This window comes from Fragaria vesca, linkage group LG2 (genome assembly GCF_000184155.1).
Source record: "Fragaria vesca subsp. vesca linkage group LG2, FraVesHawaii_1.0, whole genome shotgun sequence".
In the NCBI taxonomy this organism is placed as follows: Eukaryota; Viridiplantae; Streptophyta; class Magnoliopsida; order Rosales; family Rosaceae; genus Fragaria; species Fragaria vesca.
The window spans coordinates 19,812,542-19,838,371 of NC_020492.1; the positions used below are offsets into that span (position 1 = coordinate 19,812,542).

Below are 25,830 nucleotides of genomic sequence, written 5' to 3' on the forward strand. Positions count from 1 at the left end.
AAACTCTATGATTTTCTAGGTTTTGGGCAACTAAAACGGTCAACTCCGTATCAAAAAATGAATGATTTACCCCCACGTAACGTCTCTTCGAAGATTCAATTCGCATCTCTCTCTGTAAAAAACATACACTCCCTGCCACGTGTACCTACGCAACTCACTACACTCTGTCCATTTACCAAACCACCCCCACCCGCGCGAGTAACAGTTCTTAATTAACAATAAAGTGCCCATGACCCAAAACCCAGCGCGTACAAATTAAACAAAGAAAAATTCAAAATAGACGACCCAGGACTAAAACGGAAAGAAAAACAAAAACATAATTTTTAAATAAAAATAAATTAATTTTTGCAAAAGCCCAGACACGGGGTGGCGTCTAGCACGACAGTTATGCTTCCCAAATCTCGGCTAAAATACAACTTGTTCTTCTCTCGCCGGCTTAGTCGTAACGGTCATATAATCCCAACCCGATCATCTTGCTCTTTCCCAAAAGCACCCTGACAAAATCAACCTCCCCTCTCTCTCACTCTCACTCTCACTCTCACTCCGACCTCACCTTTTTCTCTTTTCCGATTTCTCCTTTTTAATTTATATTTAATTTGATTTGATTTATTTCTCAGAGGAGTGAGAGAGAGCTACACTAGAATTTGGAGTTCGGCAATTTTGAATTTCCAGAGGAATTAGGGTTTTTGGAGGATGAGATTTGAATCGAAAATTGAGTTTCTGAGATGGTAGCTGCTGTATCGACGACATTGAATCCCAAAGCCGCCGGTCGTCCTCAGAACGGAACCAGGCCTCCTTTATTACCCTCCGACCCCGAAAATGGCGTCGCTCATCGCCGTCCCAAGGCTCGAGAGGTCACCTCCCGCTACATGTCGTCTTCTTCCTCCACGGCTTCGTCTAATTGTTCCAATTCGAAGCGATGTCCGTCGCCGGTGGTGTCCAGAACCGCCGCGGCGAGTCCGATGCCGACGCCGCAGACGTTGAGGCGGTCGCAGTCGGTGGAGAGGAGGAGAGCGGCGACGCCTCGGCCGAACTCGTTGGATTTGAGGACCGGGAACGGAGCTGCCGCCGGCGGTGAAATGTCGGCGGCTCAGAAGCTGCTGGTTACGTCGACGAGGAGTTTATCGGTTTCGTTTCAGGGGGAGTCGTACTCGCTTCAGGTGAGTAAAGCGAAGCGAGCGCCGTCTCCGACTGCGAGGAAAGGCACGCCGGAGAGGAGGAAGGTTTCGACGCCGGCGAGGCCGGATCAGAGTGAGAATTCGAGGCCGATGGATCAGTACCGGTGGCCGGCGAGGTTGAGGCCGGACACGTGTATGACGAAGAGCTTGGATTGTACGGTGGAGAGGAAGAAGGTGAATGGATCTGGCTCCAATGTGGTTAGGGCATTGCAAAACTCGCTGGGGAATGATCTTGATGGGAGGTTGAGGTCAATTTCGTGTAATTTGGGTTCTGTGAAAGCTACTGAGTCTGTTGATGAAGCTAAGTCGGTGAGAGTTACACAGTCTGAAGCTGTGGCATCGTCTGATACCGATAGTGTGTCTTCTGGTAGTTCCAATTCGGGGCCTCATGAGCTCGGTGGAGGTGTCTCTGGTGCTGTTGGACAAGCGCCACGGCCTAGAGGGATAGTGGTTCCGGCCAGGTTTATGCAAGAGACTAACAATCTCTTGCGCAGGCAGTCTGAGTATAAGGCTAATGGAGCAAGAATTATAGCATCTCCTAAGGTTAATGAGTTGAATAGGTTATCTGTTGATAGTCCTGTGTCATCTCCTCGAGGTGTTGTGAATAGCAGAGGCCAGTTATCCCCAATTCGTGGATCTGCTAGGCCTGCATCGCCAAGTAAGCTCAGCAGGCCATCTGTATCGTCCCCTTCGAGGGGAGTGAGCCCTTCTCGAGTAAGGAATGGAGTGTCAGCTACACCAAGTAGTAATTTGAGCAACATTCCTTCGGTTTTAAGTTTTGCTGCTGATGTTCGAAGAGGGAAGACTGGGGAGGAACAGATAGAGTATGCACATGTGTTGAGGCTCTTACATAACCGGCAGTTGCAGTTGCGTTTCGTAAATGCTAGAGCTAATGCTGCACTAGCTGCACAGAGGTCCAATGCAGAGGTATGTCTCCTGGACTTAATCCCCATTGTCTTTAATACGCAACTATTATGTTTTGCTTACATTGGATGATATAAGCTTGTACTGTTATGTTTTTGTTGTTTCTCTGAGCCTTGATATATAGGGGAATTTTTGATATCTTTTCGGCTTCTTGGACATGAGTATCTTTGCAATTCGTTTGGCTGCAGTTCAGGTCTTTGATAACTTGTTTGCTAATGGCACCCCTTTCAGTTTTGTTATAATAGTTATTTCTGAAATGCTCATAGTTGACTAGTTGATATAGATTTGTAACCGAAACTAGTTAGTGTTGTGTGTTTTGTGGAAACTGTATTTGCTTCAATACTGAGCGAAGTTAAGGCAATTTTGATTTCTTCTTTCTATTTCATTGAATGATAGGTTATCATGTGATGCATAATCTTGTATAAAGAAAAGAAGTCTTTCATAGATGTGGCTAGGCAAAACTTTTATTGTGTTTCCTTCTAAAGGCTCTATTTTAATGAATGCATCTGGCTGCAGATATAAGATATGAGAACCTTTGGGGTAGGTTATTGTGAAGCATATGCTTGCATAAAGAAGTGTCTGATATATGCAGCTAGGCAAAATTTCTGTTCCTGTTTCCTTCTAAAGGCTGTGATTCAATGAATGCATCTGGCTGCAGATATAAAATATGAGAACCTGTAGGGCGGGTTAGCTTGATAGGCTGTTTGCACAAAAATAACTGAATATTGATAGGTCATTTACATGATGATGCAGGTTTGACTTTATCTTGTTGGGTGAGATACTGCATTGTAGTTTTGCATAGTTTCTATGGGAGAAAATTAGGCTCTTTTTGTGTTTCTTTTATTCTACTAGAGTCCATGACAAAATTGAAATAGCTATGACTGGATGTTAGTCGGTAAAGTTTTTGGGTTGGAAAAGATTCTAAAATACTGTGGATACTTACTACCCCTTTGATGTATGTTAAATTTGAATGTTAATTTACAACTATCTCATTGGTGTTGGATTTTTCTGTTTCAATAGATCAAACCTTTTAACTGAAATTTTTGTTGTCTAACTGGAATTTCTGCTTTTCATCAGAGAAGTTTATACAATGCATGGATAACAACTTCAAAACTCCGGGAATCTGTTAGAGCCAAAAGAACTGAGTTACAACTACTGAGGCAAAATTTGAAGTTAACTTCCATCCTCCAGGGCCAAGTAAGATCTTTGTTTGAATCTTCTGCCAGTTTTGCTTGAATTTTTCCGATTTCTTGTCATGACCGTTTGACGAAGTTCTATCTTATACCCCTCCTTAAATTTTCAATAATTAGATTTGTATACGGTATTTAAATGTCATTTTGTCCTAGTTTTGCATGTATTCAACTCTCACTCTCATGCTTGCACATATGTATACGTCCCTCCCATTTTTCTGGGCTTTTTTGTTTTACCTTGAGGGACTGAGCTTGCAATCTAAAGTTGACTGCCAGAGTATTAAATAGAAGAATAATGAAGAGTCGTAGTTCTGAATTTTTTTTTTCTTTTGTGAATCCCCCATACCCCATTGGCTTGAAGTTTCATCTGTGACTGCTTTCCTGTGCTCTTTAAGAATAATAATCACTGCTCCCTTGTGAGCTTCTATGATCATACTTTTTGTACTGGAAGTCATGCACTGGTTTGTTTACAATTTGATTTATTGACTGTTAAGTTTTAATTTTATTTTGCTTCATGGGTGCAGATGACATATTTGGAAGAGTGTTCCCTTCTGGATCGGGATTACTCTAATTCCTTGTCCGGTGCCATTGAAGCTTTGAGGGCTAGCACACTCCGCCTTCCAGTGGTTGATGGAGCAAGGGTATGGGTCTTTCTCATACCTCTTTCTTTACCTGGTTCTCACTATAGCTAGTGACAGTTTATTTCCAATTTTATTGCTACAGGCAGATGTCCACAATGTGAAGGACGCTATTTCTTCAGCAGTTGATGTGATGCAGGCAATGGCATCATCAATATGCTTATTATTATCTAAGGTGATTTTTCTCAAACTTAATAGTCCCTGTCATCTTTATGGTTATTGGTTTGTTGGGCTTGGGCCTCCACTTGTCTTGTGACCTTAATAGAGGGTGGACAAGTTTTTAACTTGATTTCAAGGCCATCTGAGGTCTTGTTGGGCCTTCCAAGACCGACTCATTCTACGATTAGAGTCCTTTTAAAAAAAAAAAAAAAAAAAAAAAACAATCTACAGTCTACTGTTGGAGTCCTACTGGGGGTTTGTTGATTAAAAAAGAAATGGTGTGGTAGTATATACTAGTAGTCTGAGATGATACAATCATACAAGTGAGTTCCAAAGACTCAAAGAGGGACAGTGAGCTACTGTTGCTTCTACATATGGTCAAATTGAGTACTTCAGAACTTACCCTGCCTGTACGGGCTTTTAGAGTTTCATATATTTTCAGTGGGTTTTCATTTATCAATATCTTATCTCTCAGTGGCCATAAACATGAAGCGATTTATATGCAAATTATTTCTGTCGCTCTTAGTGTATCCGCTTTGATTGCGAGAGAGCCATACACATCTATGGCAATGCATTTGAAGTCCTTAATGTCCAACTATTGAATGTTCTTTATGAAAGTCTTGATTTGCCAGTGGTCTGAAAACATCTGTAACTTATAGGTTGGGGAGGTGAACTCTTTGGCGGATGAACTTGCAAACGTAAGTGTCAAGGAGCATGCTTTGCTTGGTCAATGCAGAGATCTGTTGTCAACAGTTGCAGCCATGCAGGTACTTGTTGTTAACTCGTTTTAGTTTAAGAATTAATCAAACTATAGATAGGAAGTAGTACTTGCAAATATAGTTTGTTTTTTTTTTCTTATTCTTTTAATGGTGACCATAAATTCTGCTCACTGGAGATATCAGTAGGGAAAAGGAAAAGTGATAGATGTGACATTAACGGTGGAAGAATCATTATTGGGCCAAAAAATACTTCTTTCATATTCCTCTTGACCACATCTCCATCCACTGGATATAAACTATCAGATATAAGAATATAATAGGAGTATTAGCATTATTCCTTGTGCTTCTGCGAACCACAAATTTTACCTCAGATCGATACCTAGTCATGATACCTTCATAAGGATCATGACTGAAACACAATGTCCCTGAAATTTCACCGAATTTTGTGTGAGAGGAGGTTTAATTTATCATTACAGAGCAAAGGTTGAGTGGTGCAACTTTCTTATTCTCAATAGAACATTCATGTCCTTTTTCCCTAATAGTTTAACTTATCTACAAAAGCTGCTTTTTATGAGCAGGTTGAGGAATGTAGCCTGAGAACACATATTCTACAACAGGAACGTGTACCTTCAAGCCTCATAGCAGAAGTGTAAAGCTATATGGTATGACTGCCTAAACAGCTAACATCACATCACATCAGATTCTTTTTCCTTCATTCATTTTTACCTTCCAATCCGCAAAAGAAGCCGAAGGGATAACAAGAGAGATCGAATTGGTTGGTCTTGGTGGTGGCTTATGAAAACAGCAGAGTGCTTAACTGAGGCCTTTGTTTTTGAGGTACGCGGAACAACTGATATTACATGCGTCATAGGTAGCAGTAAATTATGTAGTCAAACATCAAATTAATTTGTATACCTCTACTTCTTCCATAAGTATGTGGAATATATATATATGTAAATATATCAGTAGCGATGCTTTAAACTTAGTCTGGTCCAATAGTTTATGCAAGTTATGTTTATATGTGGGTATTCATACGATTTACCTTGTGTTTTATCTGTTTTCCTGGAATATCATGGGTTTCCAACTATTGGATAAGAAATATGGGGTAAAAAGTAAAGGACTGCCTACAGTGAGTTTTTAACCCCCTTCGTCCTATTTAGTATTTACCCTATCTCATACCATTCTGGGTTAGGCAAATGCTTCAAGTTCATGCTGTGGCAACAACCGTTAATGAGTGTATATTTGGTTACATTCGTGACCTGATTCATCGTCATCTTTGTGATTATTTCAAACAGCTTTCCATTTAATTATCCAAGCATTAGTTTTAGCTTTATGCAATATGGATGAACAAAGCTTCATATCGTTGGTCAGAACTTATCAATATTTGTGTTGATTTTTTTAGCACGTCAAGAAAATGCCTCACAGATTTCTCAAAGATATATAAACCAGCACTCGGTGTATTTGTTTTTAAATGAAATCACACGATTCTTTTAAAATTTTTTAGGTCTAAAGACTAATCCGCTGAGTTTTTTAGACCTAAAGACCAATCCGGTGAGCTGCGAGATAATGTCATATGGTTTGTACGGCAGTCGTATTTGTTGCCGTAGTTGGGCCGGTGAGTCCGAGCCCCTTGCTCATCTGCTTTTTATCCAACAATAAATAAAAAACAAGAGAAGCAGCAAACCGAAGACGCAGTGGTAACCATCGGATGTCCCCGATGGGACACGCAGTGGTAACCATGGTTAAGTAGTAGTGGTCGGGGAGGGGCCCACAGCATCTTTGAGAGACGCGGCGAGGCGAAGCGAATGGATTAGAACAAAGTCTTTGGGGGGATACGATTTGCAACGTCATTTTTACTATGTTTTTTTTTCGACTGGTCATTTTTACTATGTTATGAAAAAGCAATAAAGAAACAAAAATAATAATAATAGAAAGAAAGAAAGAAAGAAGAAAAGGGGAAATTGGGTGGTGGCGATGCCGTGGAACCCACTTCCGATGGCCGTGGATGGGCCTGACGTGCACCGCACCCATCTTCTCTCCACCTTTTCCAACTCCGAACTAACAATTTTTAGGGCGGGACCCAACACAAAAATATGAATCATCTTTCATTTTTCATATGCTTCAATTCGGGTCTATGATGTGCTTTTGCTTGGCCACCATGACAGTGGAGTCAAATACTTGATGTGCCTTTCTGAACCTGAATTCGAACCCCCCCTAGATTTGCCTGGAGGAATTTGGTTCCTCTATGGCGGTGATCACCTCAATAAGACAAATGCCTCCACAGTGGCTTCACTGTGATCTATACAGTATAGGGATGCGTTTATCTCTGGAGCTTTCTGCATTCATGTGAAACTGGGTTGATGCACTTGCCCAGAACTGCAGGGGTCATCAGTGATTAGTTCCATCATAATGGCTCATAAGCTCAAGTACAAGCTAGCAGATCTAAACATACATAAAGAGAGCCCCTCTCTGAGTAATAAGTAGGCTTTCCATATCGATAAGATTTTGCTGCAGTTCAAGGAGGGGTTAGATGTAAATGAAATGATTTACAATCAACAAAAACAAAATATTTAATTTTAAAAATAATTATTTTACTTAGTTACATCCAAGACCACGGTTTCATACAGTTAGTATTGGTTACTAATATGGTAACGCTTTAGGTATGGAACGTTCTCGAGTACTACAACATGTCTCAATGGTGCATGATTCGCACGCGTGCATTCTGAATTTGTATTGTTTGGTTATTAGCTAAATATAAAACGCTCATGTTAACAATTAAAGTTGTAGTTGAACTTGATAAACCTCGTGAATGTTGTCTTCTACGCTCAGTCCACCCAAGTTCCGAAGACATAACAAAACATTCAAAAAATAATAATCAAGGACCATATTTAAAGAAAGGCATAATGACATTTCCCTTCAATGACTTCATCTCCGAACTGCTCCGAATCATATCGATCTGATAAAACATTCATCTCATCGCACATGCATAGCTTAAGATTTCAACTCAATAGCTAATGTGAAAGCATTGTTTGAGAAAAGCCCTGTTAGAGTAAACTTGCAGATTATGGTAGGTTACCTAGTTCTTCAAGTTCTCCACTTCAGGATTAAGATAAAGCATTTATTAGATGGAGCACCACAAGAGTTAATTTCACCATTTGGTAATTTCATCCGACGGATAATGTTCTCCAGCTTCCTACTCAAAACCAGAGTTGTAATTCTCAGAAGCCTTAATTCGACGACGTGCGGCCAGGACAAGACTTAGTTGCGGACAATTACGACGTCACCATTATCAACGTAATCTTAAGTTAAAAAGTTAAAATTAAAAATGCAGACAGAGAGAGTTTCACCGGAAAATTTCAACAAAAAACTGACGGGCTCCGGTTACCATTTTTCCCTCTTATTACATTACTCTCTTCTACAGTCTAGACTCTAGACCTCACCAGTTCAACAAAATAGCTCTCTCTCCCTCTCTCTCACTCTCTATGCTTCTCTTATAGCTTTCATACTTCATAGTTTCATACTTTCATAGACACAGAATCTGAGTCGCTCAAACAAAAAGGTTCAAAAGCTTGCGGCCACCGTCCGAACCGCCGCCGCCACCGCTAGTAGTCATGACCGAATCTTCGGAGCTAAACGACACCGTGTCTCTCATTCGATCAACTGCACAGCTCCATCCCCTCGCTCGTCCTCTTCCTCCGGCCGCCGCGAGATTCGGCTTCAGCGAGAGTCCTACATCCAACGGCTCCACGTCGTCGTCGAACATGGACGGTACGGATGTGTAGCGGGGGTTTTGAATTCCGCATGAGCCTCTGTTGATAGTGACTTGGGATGATTCGTCCAGGTTTGGCGTCAGCATCGCCGGTAACGGCCTCAAAACACCGCCGGATAACACCGTCTGGACCGCCGCGTGACACACGTGCCAGTTCCCGCTCGAGAGAATCCCCACCGCTCCGCTCACCGGGTTCACCGTACGCCCGCACGCTTCAAAAAGCAGAGACTGAAAAAGAGCTGAAATACAACAACAACAAAAAAAATCAAATTCATTCCTTCACATTATATGCTCAGTTTGTTGTTTATTTTGTATATGAAATATATGTAGAAATAAATAAAGAATATATACCAGGGCGTTGGTTTTCAGGCACGGCGGAGATGAAGGACAAGAGGTCGCTACGGCCGAAAAACTTGGCGAGGAACAAGGTGGCGTAGCCTTGGGATTCGGGAGAATCGATCCAGCGGAGGCAGGACCTCAGTACGCATGTCTCACTGCACCCCTTCCGTAGGACTCGGCAACCGTTGCAGCTCATCTTCGCCGTCCGATCAAACTCAGGTAAGTGATTCAACCTAATCTTAATTTTGCTTTGGCTTTTGTCGTTCGGATTCAAAATTTTTTGCTTTGGCTTTGGTTGTTTGAGAGAGAAAGAGAGAGTGAGAGAGTAAACAGAATAGAAGCAACTAGAGAGTAATAAGGCGTGGAGAGCAAGGTGTGGGGTGTGTCAAGTGTTTAACCATGGTTGAGTTTAAGCGGTTGCGATTTTTGACGGTGAGGACTTTTCGAAGGAGGGACCCACGACCCACATGGGTTAGTCTTGTCGAAGGGAATATCTTCCAAACTCTGGGCGAGACAGAGCGCGGCTCCGTGTCTCCGCGACCTTGATCCAGCCGTTGAATCATGCGACTTTTTGGGGTCTTAACCGTTGGATTATCAATCTTTTAAGCTGCGTTTTGGGGGCTGGGTTTGGGTGCGCATTACTAACTCGGCTGCAGCTTTCTAGGGTTCCCATTACTCTAGAGGCCCATCAACTGTGAACCACGTCCTATGCGTTTCCCCTGGAGGTCATAGGTTGGTGACTAATAATTTTCATTTTCTTTGAGGAAGTGCTTATTAAATTACATGAATTATTTAGTAGATGCAAAAATCGTATACGCAAATTGAAACCCAATCTGCCAATCAGAATAAAAACTATGTTTTTTAGTGCGTAAGTATCTTTCAAGAGCAAAAGTCGTTTCTAAATTATTAGATTCTAAATTGTAAGTTCGATGAATCTACAAATTTTACCTGTAGTTTCGATCAATATTTTAATACTATCATTAGAAACAGGTTAAAATAGATGATATTATATGAACACACTAGCCATGTTGTTTTCAAAGAGAAGCTTAGCACACAAGCAGTTAGTTAATGGGAGTTTTTTACACCAATAATTGAGTGTTAATTAATGCAAGTGTTTATATTTAGAAGGCTTTGAACCACAACAGGGGCTTTTGTTTTGAATGAGTGTCCTTTTTTTGCCACAGGATTGTTAAACTGGGGTATGCGGTTCAGTATTTCTGACCAAAATGGACCTAGGGAAACTCACCGGAAATTATACTTGATGCCCAAGTTTTTTCGAATTCTGTGTCTCCACTGGAAAGAAGCAGCTAGCTAGAGCCTGCTTCCTAGAAAGAGAGAGAAGAGAAGAGAAGAGAAGGGCTAGTGTCAGATCCTCTTCTTGAAAGTCTAATCTTGAGGGTTTGTAAATTTATCATTGTTCAACTTGAATTGGGCTTTGATCAACTTAAACATCTTTTTAAATTTGAGTTTAACACTGGGTGCTGGTTCCTTGCTGGGGCCTGGTTTATGGATTGGGCTACAATGGGCCGGGCCGCGTTATGCAAGTGTTATATTTTCCACCAAATGCTTTGGATTGGAACTTGCGCCTCTCATATAAACGGAGAATTTGACACAGATTCCATGTTTTCATCGAGGCCGAAGTAATGCATGTCGTAGTCGTTATATAATTTTTACAACCAATGATAATTGATCATAAATTTTTTAGTCACTAACTGACCAGGTGAACATGTATTCTTCCTCCTCGAATTGATGTATAAGTCAGATTAGTGTAATCAGGTGACAGAGAAGAGCGCGAGAGTAATATAGAACTAAACAAACATGGCAGATAGCTACGTAAAGGGGAAGCATGGAGCTTGTTCACTCAAAAGTGTGGAAGCATTTTAGGTGGTGGCTGCCGAAGCCACGTGTCATCTCGTCGACGAAAGCTCCATTTCCATTAAAAATGGGGGCATGCAACTCATCGAGCATAAGCCACTACGTATCACTGTATCAGTGGTCCAGGTCGGTTGTTAAAAAAAGGAACGTAGGGAGTAGGCGAAGGTGTGGCTAATTTGTCATTTTGGAAAAACATTAGGTAGAAAAGCCAGTAGTGGATCACTTGGATTGTGGTCGACGAAGTCTCCAACTTGCCAAGAAACTGGTTTAGGTTTAGGGGTTGTACTAACCTTTGCCTTAACGTACCAAACAAGAACCGAGTACCCAGACACACAGAACTTGGCCAACAGAAACTTCTCCGAAGAATCGGTTATTCACTGAAGTAGTGAGATTCGAACTCATAAACTCGATCATATCCGTTTTATGAAATTATTAACTAAATGCAAATAAATTCCGACTTTTTTTTTTTTTTTGTTGGGTTTGCATGTAGCTAGCACATATATGACTGGCTAAGGTAGCACCTGTAAGGCAAGCATTGCACGAGTTGTCGATTAATATGTAGTCGGTAGCAAATATATAAAGTTTATATGACTAAGCTGGCTGATTAGTGTGGTCGATCAAATTTCCACTGAACTGTGGGCGGCATTAACTGATTAGGTGGGTATTATTTGTTTAGTTGTTGTATATGTAGGGATTAATGCTCTAGTTGCTTAACAAGCCATTGTCATAGAAAGACCAAGGGGTCTACTTTTATCTCCAGTCGCATAGTTAGTTAGCCCACCAACTAATAACTCATTGGTCTGCTTTGGCTAGTACGTAGCTAGCAATGTGTCATCGCTGTTCGATTGGATTATAAACTTAATCAAACAGCTAAGCTCTCTTGATTGCGTGACGGATTGGACAACGACCTAATACTGGTGTAGCCATGCCAGTACTAATCTGTAATGTAATATCTAATGGTGAGGACTGTTAAGTAGGATTGGAACAGATGAGAGCCACAAGTGAACTAGAAATGTAGAAAGGCTTTCAGACCTTTTTAGAGATGATGGATATATTTAGACAAGTAGTTTATAATGGCATTGAGAAAATGCGCATGATATGGATGATAAGGTAAGAATTCAATAAATTATAACAAGTATAGTGTATGCTAGTGCCAAATGTCTAAGTTAGGATGTGAAGTATGAAATGCACAAATGTGTTGCATGCGTGCCTTCCAGTACAGTACTGGCCATAGACTAGACTTTGTGAGAAGATGATCAAGTCTTTGCAATCGCAATCCTACGCGGTTACAGATTCTTCAACTGTGCGTACATGCTCAATAATGCTTACCTTGACTGACCTCTTCATCGTTTAGTATCAAAATATCTAAAGTGCATCGAATCTTAATTTTCACAATTTAATTAGAACGATTACAAGAAGATGCATGCGAGATAAAAACTTTGAATCAAAATGCAGTGATGAAGTGTTTTTTTTTCTTTAAAGTCTTAATTAACGAAATTGTAAAATATATCATAAATTCATAAAACACTCGATCTCTCTCCAGATTTACACCGTTGGAAGCAAATTTGGTCAATATATATCATCTCTCTTGGTACGAAAATAGTTGACCAAACGTTTCTATTTTTTATAATAATTCATACTATCATGTTGAGACCCAACTCGCACATATCTAATGCGAAACTCCAGATTCCATTCGCTGGTCAAAGCATTGCCTAAAGCCTTAAAACAAGCTTATCTATGTTCAATGTCCAAGTTAACACATTGGATTTAGGAAGGCTAGCTGGAATGGATGCAAGGTTATAGATGTCGAATATAACATTCTCATACGTACACGCAAATGCTGCTACTTGTCATCCGTACCTCCTTACCATTCTTGCTTCTTCTTCTTCTTCTTAAATTCCTCCTTCATTGTTCCATGTTCCAAGCAATACTCTTTTGCGTTAATCAGGTTGCTCAAGCACGTAAGCTTCACCGGAAGTTACCCTTTTTAAGTGCCGGAAATTCGGATACATTTTCCTTTGATTTGTCCAAAAACTTCTCCTAAACCGCACACAGCTTTTGCTTAAATTTCTCAGCACATTACATTCAAAGGGATCGATCCGGGTACTTCTAGGGCTATAGTTTGCTAAGCGCATGCAGAGAACCTTCTCTGTTGCATCTTAGTTTGGTAAACCCCCAGCTGTTGACTAGTTCAGTTTTTAGACAAGGTCAGCCTCGTCGAGCTGTATCTAGACTTTTCAAGAACTAAAACGAACGTTGACTACTCTTACAGCAACAATACTATACAATATTACCAGAAGACTTGAGAATGTTTCCCACTCGTTACTTTGCAACTAAGTCAAAGCTTCCCCTTTGTTTAATTTTTTTACTGAGCTCGGTAAATCTGGTCTAAATTAATCGGACATAGAAAGCCAGAGGCAATGTACGGAATTTAGTAGAGGAATCAGGAATGTCTGGAAGAGTGGAGGACGATAGAGACGAAGCATGGCATGCAAAATTAACCTTTTTTGTTAACACATGGTAAACGTTTCTCAGCGTTAGGCGTTCGTCATGGCAGTGGTTCGTGTCATTTTGGACGGCGTTACGGTTACACGTGTCATACCGTCGCGGTTGCAGAGCATCTCGCTTAGAACCGAACCCGAAAGTGAGCTCAAGTAAACACACCTGTCCTCCCAAATCTATTCCTACTATTTCTACACGCGAACACAGAACCAAAATAACTTCCGAGTCTATCTTATCCGATTCACACTGACGATTATTCTGAATCGAAATTAAAAGGGTGGAAAAATAATCGCCGACTTGTGATTCCGCGTGAACCTCATGGATTGTAGCTGGACAGTGCCACTCGGTGTGTGCTAAAACAAATGCGCTGTGTACCATTTTCAGTTAGTCGGTTGGTAACAGAAACAAAAATATAGGCTTTTTGCCCTGCATTGTCTTCGTGAAACGTCCATGCTACTACGACTCATCGCCGAGAAATCGCAAACATGCTCGGCGATGAGAATTATATCGTTGTATTTACATAATGTGAATAATTATATAATGAGGATAAATTTAAGGAATTGCCGAATTGGTATGTGATGAAAAATAATCAATTGAATTTCGGATTGCTTCAACAGCAGCAAATAGTATGTACATAACAAACAAATTGAATTCCAACCGGAAAAGCAAATTACACGCTAATTAATAAATGAAAATATTTCATTTCCTAATTAAATTTATATAGTTGTCGTCATGGTGGCCAGGCCCTAATTGAGTGATATCTCAACTTTGGGGCTCATGAACAGACGGGGCTTCTTCGTCGGATGAGGGCTTTCCACCTCGTCGTCGCCGGACATGAAGAAGTTTCGCGACAAAGGCTCCGGGAAGGCCGGTAAGTTCAGATCAAACGATTCACGGTGTTGTTGGCTGACGGTGTGAGTGGTTGACCCCACTCCCTCCGAGGTGGTCACGGCGCTGGTGGTGGTGGTTGCGGCGGACTTGGTGGCGGTGACGCCGCCCTCGTAGTGGCAACGCTTGTGCCCTCCCAAGGCCTGGCCGGTGGGGAAAGACTTGTGGCAGATGGAGCACTCGTGGGACCTACCTGAGGCGTTTGAGACAGTCGCAGCGGATGTGGTGGTGGTAGTCGACGACGTGGAGGGTCCTTCACCGCCGGTGACGGCGGAAGACCCTTTCCTGTGGCTGGCCTTGTGTCCACCCAGAGCCTGGTAGGAATTAAAAGCCTTGTCACAAACAGAGCACTTGTAACTGAGCTCTAGGTTATTCTCCTTGGCCGGCGCTGACGTGGCCTGTTCAGTTACCGGAATTGGGTTTGAGGCGGCGGCGGCGGTGGTGACGGGTGGTCCTCTGTTACCGCCGCGAGCGAGCATGATGAGGCAGAGAGCGAGATACTCCTCCTCGGAGACCGGAGCGGCCGCCTGCTCGACGCTTCGTGGACGCTTGGAGCGCTTGCGCTTGGTCCATGGCTCCGAGTACTGGAGCTTGGGCTCATCAAAGTGAAAGCCTTGGCCGGCGGCGGTGGGAGAGTTGAGAGCTTCCAAAGCCATAGCAGACTGTTGTTGGGTTTGGTTTTTGCTTTGTTGAGATTTGAGAACAGAGAGAGGAGTGTTGAGTATTATGTGAATGAGAGAAGAGAAGAGAAGAGATTGGAATGAGTGAGAGTGAAGAGAAATGGAGAGAGTGGGGGGGTTTATAAGGGAAGGGGTTGCGATGGGAGAGTTGGAAGTTGCGTGACAAGTGGTAGGAAAGCAGTAGTAGTGTCCTCCAAGGCCAAGTGTCCTATTTAACAATTATTATTATTTTTCCCATTTTGCGAAATTAAAGACTTACCTAAGTTAGTGAGAGCAGCACGTTTTACTTTTCTTGGTGGCCAAGAATGACCAAAAATCGAAGTCGGTCAAAGAGTGCAAGTGTTTTAGGGTGGGCCTCCGTTTTCACCCTTTTTAACTCCAAACAAAGTTTACGGGCCCAAACCCAAAGACATCTTCAAAGTCAAATTTATTGCAATTTTTCCAAATAAACGCGGTCAGGTCTTCGGTCTTTGGCCGGCTCTGATTCATTAGCAAAATCCGAAACAGTAGCAGCCGTGTTCAGATATTTTATATTGCTTCTAATTTCGACGAATATAAGGTTACTTAATAACGTCATAAATAGTAACTAATCTAACGGCTCTCCGTACATTACGGAAAATTCACATAAATCTTCCGGTAATTTGCGATTAAAAGCTTTAACGGATTCACAGTAACCACGGGGAGTTTTCCTTGGCTCACTTCACAGGCTGTATAGTTAGTTGTGATTTATTTGGGGGAGTTGGGTATGGTGTTACGTCAAGCATGCATGAATGTGTTAAGAATTCAAGTGTGGATTGATTAAGGGGTTGCTTAGCCATGTCGATGATCACATGGGAGGTTTGGGTTAGTGGCGGTGGAGGATACTGTGCTTCTAACCAGTGGTTGAGAGGTTGTGGGGTAGTTTGTACATCCTAATATTAGGCATACCATTTGCCTATGTTTCCCTTTAATCACTAAACTTTTCAAATCTGATTAGCCTAATATAAAATAAATCCCAATTAAGCACACTCATCGAATTAGATATTTTGAAGGGACTGTTGACCTTTCCTACTTCCACATATCTTACCTTTTTTTTCTTTTTCTTTTGTTTATGTGTCCGTAATTACCGGATAATTTCGTATGTAGACAAATATTATTAAGTCGAGAACAATATCGATGCATACGATGGACTCGTCTACATTGACGTGAGTCTCTGCTGAGCTGCCTCAGCGGTTGCTTGCTTATTATGATGAATAAAATCATACACAATAGTGTGCTCTAATTCAATGCACACGTTTCCGCAGCCTCACCCGAAATTGAAAGGTCGTTCATGACTATATATATCTGTGTTCACGATTGCGTCACACCTGGATAATAATATTGACGATGTACGTATGTGCTATCACACTTGATACTTCTAGAAAGAGCGAGCGGTTCTTCGAAGCAGAGAGAGTCGACCGAGAGTTCAGTAGTAGTATACTGGTCATCGATCGTGTTTTAAATACTGTCCAAGTTGATTTCTTCTTCTTCTTCTTCTTCTTCTTATCTGTTTGACTCTCCACTCAGGAGGGTTGGCTGGCTTTTCTTCGATGGTTGGCTTCGTTATAATTAGCTAGAAAAGTGAGAGGCTTATGCTTCAGCATCTTCGAAAAAGACACGTACCCCCCGCCGACTAATTATATATAGATCATCATCAGTGAAGTAATCAAAGGGAAAAGTTGTGCTGACTAGTTGCTTCTATCATCGCCTAGATTTCTATAATTTTCACCACCCCCGTAATTTAATTACTGTAATCAGATTTGTTACTTAGTCATGGTCGACATATATGAATGAGCCTGAGCGGCTGAGCCTGACGTCTGATAGTTGTGGTAAATTGGGAGCAAATTAATGTCCGTGATTAGTTATGCTGTAATTTAGAAGTTACTGTGCTTGTGTTTTGAATTGGATGAAAGTGAAAACGTTCAAAAGGGTTGCCTAAACTGTTTACTCTAAGCTGATGTGTAAAAAGAGTGGAAGCCTTATCCCGTAAGGAATGACGTGGACATGCAAAGGATTCAAGCCCTACACTCAACCCTGTCCAAAATGACAAGAAGGATCGGAGCTGCCATATGGCATCTAAATATTCTCACGTTTTATTTTTAATTTTTTTAGTGAAAGCTTCTGCTCTCACTTTGTTGGAAGCGATTGCTGCCTTTTAGCCACTCATTGCTATAAGCAACAACACTCTCGTAGTGAATTTCTGACGAGTAAACAAAAAAACAAAAATTACGCAATGGGTTTGGTTTAATAAAAACATGTTAAGTTGCAAGTAGGATTAATATTGTGGGTTGTGAGGACACTCCTGGTAATATGAGGTATTTAGTTCGAACTTTAATTTATGAAAAACACCCCTTAAAAATTGGTCGACATACCTTAAATTGCTCAAACAGCTAGTCTTATAGTGGTAACTCAATTAGCCATTAATTTGTGTAACAAAAAAATATATTGAAAACAACGGAGGACTATGTTAAAGTTATACAATGATTTCATTAATTCACGTTTTGGATCGATTAATGTAGTTAATTTGCTTCTCAAACAAGTTTGAACTATGGGGAGCCATTTAAGAATGCTTTGTCACTTGTAATATCCACCCTGAATTACACAATTATAACAAGTGCAAGTGGTATATATGACAAAATGGAGTGACAAAACCATCGCCCTTGATTTTTCTACTTGTTTTTGCTTGCTTGTATATGCACATTATTATGCACCAAATTAAAATAACAAGAAGGAGAGAGTCTAGCTAATGAGTGCATTGTTTTGGCTGAAGATAAGGAAAATGGAGATAATAAAGCATAACATTTCTTGGATTAGAAGCAATTAATGTCATGGTATACATGGCACCGCCGCGCCGGTTTATATAGCTTTGCTCATTGTATAGTAATTTGCATGTTTATATAGCTTTGCTCATTGTATAGCAATAATAACAACTCGGGGAATCTGGAGAGGTCACTTAGCAACTATATATTTAGGAATACTTAGGATTTATTATTTACAACTATTGAGAATACGATAATCATGAAAAGAAATAATAAAAGAGAAGCAAGCTTGGAGTTTCAAGATAAGAATACACATATACAACAGAGAGTAGTGAACAAGTAGAACTCAGTTGGAATGAGTCGATGAGTAGCCAGGCATATATAAATATTTGAAGTCATTGTTTACATACGACGAATATCCGATTCCGCTAACCTATTCAGCACGCAGTGGTACTAATCTTCTACTACTATTCTACTAAATCAGCTTAGTTCCGCCTTCTATAACACGCACGGGTTTCATTTTCACGTTAAAAGTAATATATACATGTATAGCGCACAAGGTTCTCTCCCCCCCCGAAGAAGAAGGCGAAATGAAACTGAGAATGATAAACATGTGAGGTTTTACTTTATTCCTCTGGACTTGGTATTCGTTATTATTCCAATGGAAAAACAAATACGTATGATTAAATTAATGGTTTGATAAGCAGTGAGAACGCAAGATTGGAAAATACAGAAAATGGGAAGTGGTAAAAGAGAAGAGAAGTCGTGGAGTGTGTTTGGAAGTATCTGATTCGATTAGGTTTCCATATGGAAGAAGAAGAAGAAGTTTGCGGGAAGCAGCCGTCCGTTCACATTCACATAAAAGGCGGCAGATGCTGATGGACAGTTTCGTCTTTGCATATGTCAGTGTAGTAACCTCCTTGTGCGGTTCGGGCCTATTGGGCAACTGGACAATCCGGCTTCGTGATACCAATGTAGAACTTCACAAATGACCCAAAACATTTGAGGCCCAATAAGACATATATGGATAAAGAGCATTTGCCGGTGCGGATTTAGGGAATTTTCGGTGAAGTGCCTTACCGATTCTAAATCGGTATTGTTTTACTTTTATTTTTCGAAACAAGGTTTGGAACCTAACCAAGCCGGGAGGTTGGCAGTGACGTACCTACACACGAGCTCTAGTGAGCTATAGCGCACCCTAAATTTTGAAAAAACTTTAATTTCTAATTAAATTTTCGCCCTTGTTCGTCAAAACAAATCGCTGAGGAAGCTTCAAGTCGCTTATTGCTTAGCAAATGGTATTAGCTTGAGCTATTGCTTTCACCAGCTCCTACGAGTCTTCCACTGATGGTATGTATCATGATTATCCCTCAGCATTCATCAAGTTTTGAGTGACTTTTCATTTGTATTTATTTATTTTAATCCAACAAAATTCACGAGGTCTTGACAAGAAGTATCACTAAGGAGGCATGACATTAGCCATTATGAACAAGAAGAAAAACGAATTAGGAGGGACTGACATAAGAACAGGCCAATTGCACTTCTCCTTAAAAAAAGGTATAAACAACAAACCGCCCAACTTGTGTGATGATCAAAGCTTTTGATCTTCTTTTCCACCTCACTTTATTCCAGTTTAAATCTAATCTCTGTATACAGTTAGTCACTTACCGAACAGACCAAAACACCCCTGAGATCAGAGGCCCGCCACACTTGTTACACGCATCACACTCCCTCTTCCTCTAATTTCTAACATTTTAAACCGAGTCATGATGCTGCTGCGAAGCACCACCTCACTTATTCTCCGGTCAAAATCGTCGACTTCCTCACCGGCCTTCACCACCTCCTCATCCACTTTCGCAGCTGCTCTGTTCAAAACCTCCGCAGCCAAATCTCACTCACCTTTAGTTGCACTGCGAAATTACCGATCTACCCTCCCTTCTCCTCCTCGCTGCGCCGGTAAGCTCCGTTTTTGATCGATCATGACACACACGGAGTATTGAGGGATTATAGATCTGTCGGAGTATAGAGGGATATAGCAGGAAGAGAAATAAAAACTAGAAGAGATGGGCAATTTGGTCATTAAATTTATTTTAGGGGTTGGTGGGTGTGTTTTTTAAAACAATTTATATAGGTCGCACTGATATTTTGGTCTGCGTGTTTGAGTGGTTTAGTGAGTGAGAGTGACTCTGTGCAAGTTGAAGAGATGGCCGCCGGAGATGTCCAAGATCCTCGCCTAGAAAGAATTGCCTCTTCAATCAGAGTCATCCCTGATTTTCCCAAGCCAGGTAATCTTTCATTCGTTCTGTTCCACATTTTAGTTTTGAGTATTCTGAGATGTGAGTGAACTGGTATTCGATTTGGTGAGTTTGATCGGTTTCGGGTTTATAGTTGAGTACAAGTGAGGTCCAATATGTAATCTGGGTAGTGGGTGGTTTTGGGTTTTAGTGGAGTTTTGGTGTTGAAATAGATTGTGGTTTTATGGCAGGGATTATGTTCCAGGATATTACTACCTTACTTCTGGATACTCAAGCTTTCAAGGATACCATTGATTTGCTTGTTGAGAGGTACAAAGACAAGGAAATCTCTGTTGTTGCAGGTAATTTAAATCTTACAACATGCTCTTTCGCTTGGCGTTGAGTTTACTTTGACTACTTTTACTTCATTTAGTAGAATCACTCGGTTTTGGTAGCCGTTTCAGTCGTGGCAAGACCTGTCACATGTTAGTTTTTTAGATTCTACCGTAAGTATGTTATTTCATGAAAAACGTTAGTTGATTAGTTGCAGTTCAACCAAATCCTAGGTTAGGGAGTTGTTATCAGTTTTAGTGACTATGATGTATGTTTTATCTACTGTATTTTGGTTGATGATTGTTATGTTGAGTTTCATGGATGACATCGTGTGCAGGTATCGAAGCTAGAGGTTTTATTTTTGGTCCTCCCATTGCGCTGGCCATTGGGGCTAAATTTGTACCTATGAGAAAGCCGAATAAGTTGCCTGGTATGTTGATCACTCTTCTTTTTCATTCAATCTGAAAAACCTTGCTTAGCTACTGACTTACTGGCAGACCATGATAACTTAATATTTCGGTCTAGCTTCATGAAGTACGGGCATAGAGGGTGTCTAAATAAACAACCACAATAAGATTCTTTGTTCAGCTTGATGCCTTGATTCAACTAAGGTTACCTTTTAGCTATGCAACGGACATATAGGTCACTTTTGTTGAGAAATTTTTGATTAATAGACTATGAGTCATTTTACAAGGAGAACAGAGACCCTTTCAAACTAAATAAATGAAACTACGATCTCAAAAGCCACTGATCTGTGTAATCTTGGTAAAATAATGCTCTGATTAGACTATGGAGAAAATTGGGGAAAGTACTCAAATCCGACCTGGGCGTAAGATTGTAAGAACATGGGCATCCAAGCAATAAATTTCAAGATTTCGGTTAAATACAACATATATATAGACTTTGTTTGTTTCTTGTTTTTGTTTGTTTGTTTGTTTTTTCCTTCTTCTTTTTTGTGCGCGTTCGTGTTATATATTGTGGTGTTTTAATCACTATGTGTTGATGAAATCACAACAATGTGATTCTTAATGTGCTAGATACATATTATCTACCCAGCCAGCATTTTGTGCTTGAATGCATCTGATTCTCACAATTACATATATTGCTTATACTTTGATTGTGTCAGGGAAGGTTATTTCTGAAGAGTACTCTTTGGAGTATGGAACAGACACGATGGAGATGCATGTGGGAGCTGTAGAAGCAGGAGAACGTGCCTTGATCATTGATGATCTTATTGCAACTGGAGGAACTTTGGGTGCTGCAATCAGGCTACTTGGTGTGTATCAAAGCATTTTTCTATAATTGTTTTCTGCTTGGTTTTCTTGTTAAATAATGGTCTCAAACTTTCAGTCCAAAATTTCTTTTTGTCCTATCAAGTGGGAATCTAGTTGTCTTGCAGTAGGGATCCTTTTTAACCGCTTTGGGGAGACGGGGTGGCTATTAGTATTAGATATTTGGGTTCACGAGCAATTAAAAATATTGATTCACAAGTGATTCACCACAAAATTTTGCCTCATTACTTGCATGTTCTAACAGAGAGAAAGGAAATTACCCCATAGCTTTTTATGAGTTAGGAACTATGCTCATTTAAGACTTGTGAAAGAACGGAACCATCTTTATATTCAACAGCCTTCTTTTGTTCAGATTTGACAACTACTTATCAAGAGATAAGGGTGTGACAGAATGGTGATAATGAGAATTGAAATGCAATGTTCCGATATCCTATAAGTCTTACTGGCATACACCTTAGATGGTCTGTGTAACATCTTAGTATAATGTTACAAGTTTATAGGCAATTGATTCTTGTTTGGTGGCTCACAGTTTTTGTTTCTTGTTGCAGAACGAGTTGGGGTGACGGTGGTAGAATGTGCCTGTGTAATTGCACTGCCAGAACTAAAGGTATCAATATGCCATTGCATACACAGTACTAGAAACACTCATCATTGATTAATTTTGGGATAATTGGGTCTTCCCTACTATTCAACTATTCTTATACACTTGTTATAAACCAAAGTGGATGATTTTCAAGAAGTGACTAGTAGAATTTCAAACATCAAGAACATTGATCCGGTATCATCACACTCTTTAGAGTAGATGTGTTGGCCATCAAGCTACTTATTAATTTCCTGCACATCATTACCCTCACAAGTAAAAAGAAGACGCATCTGTTATTCTTGATGTTTATTTTCTTCATTGATTCAGTGCTGATTTTCTTGTATGGCATGTTTCAGGGTCGGGAACGATTGGGAGACAATCCGTTATTTGTTCTCATCAATGCACCCGGAGCATGATTGTATGAGATTGATGCTCTTTGCCATATGAGTTCTTAGATTCTGGAGCTTTCATCGGAGCTGCAGTCTCAAAACAAATTAAATTAAGCGGGGCGCCTATGGCTGTTTTAAAGGATTCGATTACATTTGATGATTGAAGAGTTGAGAAAACTTGGTAGATGGCATGTAAGGAGCATAAATAAGTACCCGATTTTCTTTTATTGCTTATGTTTGTATGGTAATATTACAGCAAAGTGATGATGATAACTTTGCCTGGTTACTGAGTAAGAAGTTGTACCTTGCTTTTGCAGCTCTGTAACATTTGCTTTTGCAGTTGTACCTTGTGCTAATCTCAGCTAATCACAGTGATGGTACAGACTTTCCACTAAGAAATTACTTGTTGACACAGGAAAAAACTGACCTTGTTTCTCTTGGATTTCAGTATGTGAATGGGCCACAGGGTCTGGAGGACACAAAGGAGGCTCCTCATTAGTGGCTTCATTCATATTAGGCCCAAAGGTTAATAATGCGCTTGGTGGCTGATTGAGTTTCTACTTCTTGTGACATCGTGTTAATCCCACGTAATCGAAAATGGAAGATGCTTATTTTGCTCGCAGTCCTGCATACATCAGACACGAGGAGAAAATTTTAATTGTGTACATTATGACACACTTAATGCTTCGTTCACGTTTTAAATTTAAATATATGCGACTGTGAGATGACGATTTAAGTATATACAACTGTGAGATAACGATGATAAGTCGGAGAGTTAAAACGACTCCGACGTATCAACTTGTTCTTGAACACTTCAACGAAAATCTATGGTATGAAACATGTGATCAGTTATTCAGTTAATCTAGTTCATTAGAGACCGGCTTAATAATATATAATCCTATCTACTTCATTGGGAAAGTTGCTCTTCGTCTCCTTAATAATGTACTTAATCAGTGAAAAACAGATGGAGAAAATCATAAGTACGACATGTTAAGATCAGAAAGCAAGATTAAGAAACTGTTTTTGGTGCATCTCTTACATAATTGAGAAGCGATGTGCAATGGTTTGGACTCACACCGTCACACGTTTGGAAAAACCACCAATAGGTTTTAATTTATTTTGTGACGCATAGGAGTCAACAAGCACATTATACTTTTCGTCCTGCACATTCTTTCTGACTTTTCTGACGTGGACGTAGGAACTGGTCCGTTAGCCAATCATATAATTTTTTGCTCTCCATACCGAAATTAAAATAAACTAGTGTGTCATAAGTTAATATATTCGAGTCCCTGACAGTCCATAAAATCACTCATAATTATAACCGTAAATCACAATTATTCCAATATATAAATATGAGATGTTTATATATAGTTATTGTGGGATATATTATATACAAAAAAAAAATTAAAAATTATAATCAAACACCAAGCTTGTCTTCTACTGATTAGTTTAAAGGGATTAGTGCATCATATATTCCTTAATAATGTGATTGGGTGTAGGGTTTTTAAGTCATTAACGTTGTTGACGCGCGTCGAACCTCTCATTACCTTTTCGTTTTGTTAGGGAGGTATGTATTTCTCTAATTATGATAAATATTTTTAAGAAACCCATACAATTTTATGTGTGTAAGATGATAACGAATAATTTATGTGGTTTTAAATTTTAAAATTTGCATGAAATTAAAGAAGAAAAATTGAGGTGGATCGAAGAGAGAATAAGCTTGATTTCTTTGACATTATCAAGCAAGCTTATGATCAGAGAGCTCGTGTATTCTTCAACATTATTAGTGTCGAGCTCTTAGGATTAATCGAGCTCGTATGATTAATACGAAGCAATTGGAATTAGGGTTACCAAAAGAATCACTCAATCATATATCTCACGTGGCAAGCTCGAGTGTTCATGGCAAACCATGTCATTAGTTTAGTGTTGTTGCAGTTTATGACTTCTATAGTTAATGCACGAAAGGTCAGTTTTAGAAGTAAGAAAGCAATACTTTAATCCAACAAACAACGCTTATCTTTTGTGATCAGCGATTAGTTTAGAAGGGTTAGTGCTAATTAGGTGTGAGGCATTAGGGTTTAGATCATTGAAACTGTTGTTTAGGTCTCTGGTTCCTTATTATCCTCTCTGTGACTTCTAACTAATAACAGAACAGACAAAACTTATATATAGGTCTCCCGTACTCGAAAATTTCTACCAAATCTTGAAATAAAAGAGTAACGCTAGATGAACCGTTTTTATATGATGTAATGTACCTATTCCAGTTGCCTGGGTTTACACATAGGAATGAGAAAGCTTGTGCATGCCTTTGTTTTGCAAACCTAATAACAATCAAAACGAAGGTTATGGTTATGAAAAGGGTCACCCGTCACGTGGCTTAGACAAAACCATGAACTTAGTTTAGTTTAGTTCGAGTTTGATCGTATATATGTATATATAGTTCATGATTGTCATTTTTGCCATTTTCAATGCACAAATGGCCTAAATTAAACCTTAAAATCGTGCGAAGAGGCGATGAATGTATTAGCCAGAGTTTCTTTTCTCTTTTTAAGGAATAAAATCAGATTTTAAGGGAATTCCATATATATCACATGTAGATTTTATTCCCTTGCTGTGTTTTATGGTTTTTATGGTTTTCTTTTGCCCTCCTCCAGACTCCAGAGGTCGTGCAATGGCCGGTGCCAAATTTTTGCATACAATGAACTACAACGAAGACCTTATCGAACGTTCGTGGAACAGATGGAGCACATAATATGATTAAAAACTTGGAAGAATGATCTCCCTTTCTGACGCGTGGGAACTAATGTAGAATGAAAACCGTACCGCAAGACTCGGCAGAATACAGAAACGACAGTTGGGTACGTACGTACTTGTTTATATCATGGCTCTAAACTAGGCTAGAGGGATTTCATCAAAGGGACACACAAGCATATCAGTGTTATGCAGCGAAGAGAATACAACTAGTCGAATCCCAACATATCATTGTATGTAAATTTGCAGAATCCATTTTTGAGTTTCTGTTTGTTGAATGTACTACGTGAACAGATCGAGCTCATGTTAGTTTAAGCTCTTGGATCAAGATATGATGCCAAGAATAAGGCTGTATAGGATCGATCACACTTAATTATTTGGATTATGTCAGCTGATTAGATGATATATACTTGAACAGTTGTGTGGGATAACACGTTGTTTACTGCAAATTATGTTTTTTTATCAGACAATAATCTTGATAACATAGCTGTTAATCGGACCATTATCGGGTGAAATCTTGTTTAGCGATGTGGTATTGTAATCTAGAGGCGTGATATTTTCTTCATATGTTAAACAAGAAACGACGCCCTAAAGGGAGTAGCAAGATGTT

General features: G+C 40.0%; 4 protein-coding genes across 4 annotated transcripts; 2 read left to right on the forward strand and 2 right to left on the reverse strand.

Annotated features, from left to right (window-relative positions):
• The first annotated feature begins 725 nt into the window (after positions 1–725).
• On the forward strand, positions 726–5,844 carry LOC101294336. Its single transcript, XM_004292705.1, has 6 exons — positions 726–2,105; positions 3,180–3,299; positions 3,817–3,933; positions 4,016–4,105; positions 4,749–4,856; positions 5,387–5,844. Exons 1-6 carry the CDS (start codon positions 726–728, stop codon positions 5,459–5,461), a joined length of 1,890 nt encoding a protein of 629 aa, XP_004292753.1. The 3' UTR covers positions 5,462–5,844.
• Positions 5,845–8,165: 2,321 nt separating this feature from the next.
• LOC101309502 (LOB domain-containing protein 39-like) lies at positions 8,166–9,211 on the reverse strand. The gene is made up of 2 exons (XM_004290911.1): positions 8,929–9,211; positions 8,166–8,816 (listed from the first exon to the last, which is right to left on the reverse strand). The coding sequence occupies exons 1-2, from the start codon at positions 9,110–9,112 to the stop codon at positions 8,356–8,358; spliced, it is 645 nt and encodes a 214-aa protein (XP_004290959.1). The 5' UTR covers positions 9,113–9,211; the 3' UTR covers positions 8,166–8,355.
• A 4,607-nt stretch (positions 9,212–13,818) lies between these two features.
• On the reverse strand, positions 13,819–15,004 carry LOC101309787 (zinc finger protein ZAT10-like). Its single transcript, XM_004290912.1, has one exon. The coding sequence runs from the start codon at positions 14,835–14,837 to the stop codon at positions 14,040–14,042; it is 798 nt and encodes a 265-aa protein (XP_004290960.1). The 5' UTR covers positions 14,838–15,004; the 3' UTR covers positions 13,819–14,039.
• A 4,300-nt stretch (positions 15,005–19,304) lies between these two features.
• On the forward strand, positions 19,305–22,865 carry LOC101310078 (adenine phosphoribosyltransferase 1, chloroplastic-like). Its single transcript, XM_004290913.1, has 7 exons — positions 19,305–19,594; positions 19,810–19,923; positions 20,124–20,234; positions 20,543–20,635; positions 21,332–21,481; positions 22,046–22,104; positions 22,437–22,865. Exons 1-7 carry the CDS (start codon positions 19,405–19,407, stop codon positions 22,494–22,496), a joined length of 777 nt encoding a protein of 258 aa, XP_004290961.1. The 5' UTR covers positions 19,305–19,404; the 3' UTR covers positions 22,497–22,865.
• The last annotated feature ends 2,965 nt before the right edge of the window (positions 22,866–25,830 follow it).